The following is a 5415-nucleotide window of genomic DNA, read 5'->3' as shown; positions in this document are numbered from 1 at the left end:
GTTTATTTGGTAGCACAAGTGCAAGCCAAACAAGTCTGGTATAATGTTCATCAATGATGGATAGTTGGCGCCACCGTGCCTGCATAAAGCTATAAAACTCCTGAATAGAGCGTTCACCTTGATGGGCCGATGTGGTCTTTTGGAATTCAGCATATGATTGAGCATGGCTAGATTGCTCATATAGTTTAGATGATCCTACATTTGCTGAGCTGTAGTGAAACTCACCAACTGCATTCTGATGTCAATTTCCACAGACGTGGATATAATTCCACGAGTACGTCTATCAGCATTATTCCATTCTTTGAGTTTCTTCTCATCAGCAGGAGGGCTAGTGTCATTAATATGATCTGTTAAATCTAGGGCATCAAGTAAAAGTTTTACAGACACCGACCACTCCCGGTAATTAGAACCAGATAATTTGACATCTAGTTGTGGAAATTGATTGGTAGAAGATGTCATAACTTAAATAAATAAAGAAAAGAGATATAATGGACAAATCTGAAGAAGTGACTTAGTCAGACGTATGTCGAGGTACGATGCGCAGCCACACGGACGTGATGATGACGATCGCAGCCCCAGTTAACCACTCGAACCGGATCGTGTCGTCCTCGGGCATGGTGTGACGTGGTGCTGATCTGGACGGCCAATTCGCTTTCTGAGGAGATGAGCAAAAATGTCGTCGAAAGAGAATAAAACCCTAGAAGGGCTCTGATACCATGAAACACGAGAATTGAGAAATTTTCTATATATTATTCATCTAAATCCATTTTCTTATATAGAAAGAGGAAAAAGCTTTACATAGAAGTACATGATTGTATCCTGTTATACAAAGAAATAATCAAAAGAAAAAAATACTATCCTAATAAGAAAGTAATGTACATAGTAATATATAATATAAATGGTAGTGTATATATATTATATATAGTAACATATATAATATATATATATGGTATGTAATATATATGGTAACATTAAGGACGATCAGGAGGGGATGGCAGCGCGTCTGGCGAGCTGGCGAGAACTTTTCATATGCTTTTTTTTATGACTATTTTTATTATTTGATATAAGAATTTTGACAAAATTAAATTTATATAATGATCTAAAAATATCTTCATTTTCTTCAGGGTTACTATATAGCTTATATAAGAAAATTTAAGCTTTTGATTACTTTGATTTGCAGAATGTTATTTTCAATTAGATTTTTTTATCTGAACTTTCTTTTCCTTTCAAATACTATTCGGCTGAGTAGATGGACATACTTATTCTTTTGCTATAAGCATTTTGTTACTAATCATGTTTAGTAGATTGGTATACTTAAATTTTTGCTAGAATCGAATTCATTTGATACAGTAGCAAGACATCAAATTTATTTTAATTGTATCTGTCCACTGCAACATGCGGTTAATACACTGCTAAAATCGGAACGACAAAAAATAGATCCAAAAAAATACTTAATACAGGAAAATAAAAGAAGGAAAGAACATACCGAAATTAACGTGGTTTGGCGAATGGCCTACATCCACAGGTGAAGACGGAGCAGAGACTTTATTAATATTCAAAGACGGAGTACAAAAAAGTCTCTCAAAAAACCAAAATTTTAATTAGATCTGAAACACCAAAATCCACATCCATACCAGCGACTCCAAAGTGGCTCGGCTTAATTAATACTACAACTTCTCATTACCGTACGGAACACCCAGAAAGATAATGAGGCTCGGCAACAGTAATTGGGTCTTGGTCAACTCCCTCTAATGTGTATGGCTTAATTAGAGTCGCCAGCATCATTAACTTGGCCGTGGTATGTATATATAATGCATAACTCTCAACCATAAGTCTAATTCTAACTCATATTCCTACTTATAATTAATCCATATAGGTCAAATTAAATTTAAATTATATCTTATCCTAATTAGACTATAATTTACCTTCAAGTTAGATAACTATACATCTAAACCAAATTATAACATACACCAGTATATATATAGAGAGAGGGAGATGTAAACTCCTGGGGCGCCTAATGGTTGAACACTCACTTCTCTCTTTCTTATTAGAAATCATGTTTAAAAGTACAAGAATACTGTTAAAGATTGTCATACACACAAATCAATTATATCAATTATACTAATTATTAGCTATCATATCCTTTGAAAAATAATATTGAACACAGTTTGGTTCTTGCGTGGAAACATGCAATTGAATTTGCTAAGAAGAAATGTGACAAGCTTAGCATTGAATCACTGCACTAATAAGCTACTCATCCATAAATTTATTCATCCAGGCTTGAAAGTTCTTCCTGCTCAGTGATAGTTGGTGATTGAAAGAAAGTGGAGTTCATAGAAGGGAGCATAACCGAATTCGGCGGTGAAGAGGAAAAGAAGGGCCTTAGAGGCATTTGTAGGCTATCTACGTCCCCTTCCAACATCTCTACAACTTTGTCCATGGACGGACGATTCGATGATTTCATCTGAATGCACCACAATCCTACTTTACAAAGTTTCCGTTCTACTTCATGAATCTCACTACAGTTGCATATTTCAAGCTCCTCGCCTTGCAAAAGCCGGTCGTAGATCCAAGAAGGGTAGTATACTTGGCTTGTATTTTCCATCATTCGGTCCACATTCCTTCTACCTCCCGCCATTTCCAATAATAGCATTCCAAAACTATAGACATCAGATTTGTCAGATACAATCCCAAAATTTCGCGATACCAATTCCGGAGCAATATATCCAATGGTTCCTCTTGTGACACTAAGAGAAACTAAACTATAGTCCTTAGGATACAACTTTGCGAGCCCAAAATCTGAAATCTTTGGATCAAAGTTACGGTCTAGGAGGATGTTGTGGGGCTTGATGTCAAAGTGTAGTATTTGCATATCACATCCGCGGTGTAGGTAATCGATCCCTCGAGCCACGCCCAATGCTATTTCATTGAGCTTCTCCCACGAAAAGGGCCTATTACTAGTTCCTCTTTCCGAGAAGATATACTTGTCGAGTGATCCATTAGGCATGTACTCGTAGACGAGAGCTCTCTTCGACCCATCCGAGCAGAACCCAACAAGCCGCACTATATTCACATGGTGAATCCGACCAATAGTCGCGACCTCATTGATGAATTCTTCTCCATTGAACTTGGGGTTCCCGAGCATCTTGATGGCAACATGTTGGCCACTTAGAAATGTACCTTTGAAGACGGATCCAAAACCTCCTTGTCCTAGCTTCTCTCTGAAGTGGCCTGTGATCGCAATGATATCGGTGTAGGAATATCTTGACGGAGAGAGCTTTTGCTGGTTTCTGAGAAACTTCTCTATGATGTCGAGGGATGCGCGACTGCTCCATAGTTTGTAAGCAAGGAAAAGTAAAATGGACAATGGTGCAAACAGGAACCTGCATAATATGGCCATAGCTGAAACCAAACTTATTAGTTAGATAACAGGAAAGAATGACTGAACGAGTACTTTTCAGCAAACTAAACTAGCAATAGGCGATTTACCGATTAACGACTGCGCAATTTGTATTAAGGCGATGACGAGCTCAGCTTTACGGGAGCCACCTCGATTGGAATAATATTTAAAGCAGGCCAAGAAATGCATCTCGCTTTCGACGAGCGAGGGTATTGCAGAGAGAATGCCATTGCTTTTGATCCGACTAGAAATTATGCTGCAGTAAGGGAGAACAGGGCCGGGTCATTCATATTGAACACTCTGATATCATACAAATCTCCTAGCAAGGGTATAACTTCATGTTGACTCTCTCTAAAGCAGGCCTAAACCGCGTTGAACAGTAAGAAGCACAAGAACGAAAAGAGATGGTACAGTAAGAACTAATTTTTCAATAAAGACGAAAATCTTATTAATTATTAATTAATTCTCAAAGTCTTTGATTACAATGACTGAACGCTACGCCTATGTATATAGGCGATACCAGGATCCTACTGGACAAAGATAATAAATTCTAATATATCTCTAAACCTAATTAAATGAAAAATAATTAAATAATTAGACTAAAAAAAGGAAAAAAAAAAAAATACATACATTTTTGAAAATAACCTAGAAGTGTTAAAACAGAGGCCGAAACAATTGAATTTAGGTTTCAGACTCGGCCATAATGCCTTGGGAATTAATGCATAGATCTCAAAAAATATTTTCCGAATTGGGGTTGCGTGCTAAAATTAGATACTCGAGCGAAAAGTTATGCCCGTTTAAAGATTTCTTCCACCGATTACAAAACACAACTTCGTTGAGCTGCGTTTTTCCAAAAACTCTAATGCCAAGTCGGCCACATCACTCTCTCTCCCCTTCATGATTCTGTTAAAGAGAAATTGTCTCACAAAAATTGAATGGCTGCAAAGGACCAATAATAGTTTGATGATAGATTCTCACCTTAAAGATTCATTCAAGCATGTAGGGGTTATATGAAAGGAATGTTGATCATGCAACTCTGGGATCTCCCATGAAAGCCAGAACGCCTGCAAGAGCTCGAAAATATCTGCAGTCGAATTCATAGTAACTCCGGGGGCAAGAGGCGCCTCAGCTAGAAATCCGCAAGACGGCTCAACACTCATCACGAGGTCGCAATCGGAATATTCACTGATTACTACATAGACGAACGAGTTGTTCCGGGTCATGCACGGGACCGGCCAGTACAAGTCGTAGTGCGCCGGCCTCGTGCAGTTCATGAAACATGCCGAGTTCCCGTAATAACGTCCGTAGGTTATGTCGTTGTCGACGTCAGGCGATCCGAACGTAAGAGATGTGAAAGGAGGAGTGCAACTTCCGTTCACGGAGCCCAGGCGCATCACCGTGATTGCGTGCATATCGTATTGAATGCTGGTGACGAAAAACTTCTCCGAGCCGAGATCAAGAATAGCTCGGTTATCCTCGCAAAGAAGAACACCATGAGGATATCCGCATCGAGGCGGATCGGTGCTCAGACGGAAAGGGTAGTGAATGTCGCGGAGCTGTCCGCAGGAGGAGGGAGAACAGCCCGCGGCCCCGAGGCCTGTTGAGGCCAATCCAACAGTAGATGGGAGGAGAATTACACACAATATTATGTAGTGTAATCCTAAAAATACATGCAATGTAGACCTCTCAGCCATGTTTGCTACATCAAAATAGAGGACATAGGAGAGAGGATAGGACCTTCTTATGAGAAGGAATAGTTTGGGCTCCTCTCACTTTCAAAGTCTAATGCGAGTGAGATGGAGACGATCGACGATTTTGGGTAGAAAATTCAATTTGGGTTCTTGACTTTTATGCAAAGGAAAAGTTTGTCACGGCCAATTGATTGTTCTGATCTTAGTTGACTTAGACTCTCCTTTCCACAAATCTAAAGCTGTCCAAAATACCCCATATATCGTATCTGATCCAGATCTGGACCCGATAAAAAATGGATTGTATGCGCGTAAAAAAAGTTATCC

The 5415-nt window shown here is 39.1% G+C and overlaps 1 protein-coding gene across 1 annotated transcript; it reads right to left on the bottom strand.

The window, feature by feature from the left end:
• LOC109710046 (rust resistance kinase Lr10-like) lies at positions 2027 to 5191 on the bottom strand. Its single transcript, XM_020232463.1, has 3 exons — positions 4379 to 5191; positions 3490 to 3656; positions 2027 to 3402 (listed from the first exon to the last, which is right to left on the bottom strand). The coding sequence occupies exons 1-3, from the start codon at positions 5092 to 5094 to the stop codon at positions 2267 to 2269; spliced, it is 2019 nt and encodes a 672-aa protein (XP_020088052.1). The 5' UTR covers positions 5095 to 5191; the 3' UTR covers positions 2027 to 2266.

The sequence above is a fragment of the Ananas comosus genome, linkage group 5 (assembly GCF_001540865.1).
Source record: "Ananas comosus cultivar F153 linkage group 5, ASM154086v1, whole genome shotgun sequence".
In the NCBI taxonomy this organism is placed as follows: domain Eukaryota; kingdom Viridiplantae; phylum Streptophyta; class Magnoliopsida; order Poales; family Bromeliaceae; genus Ananas; species Ananas comosus.
Note: the sequence above shows the minus strand (reverse complement) of the source record. Positions and strands in the feature narration are given on the sequence as shown.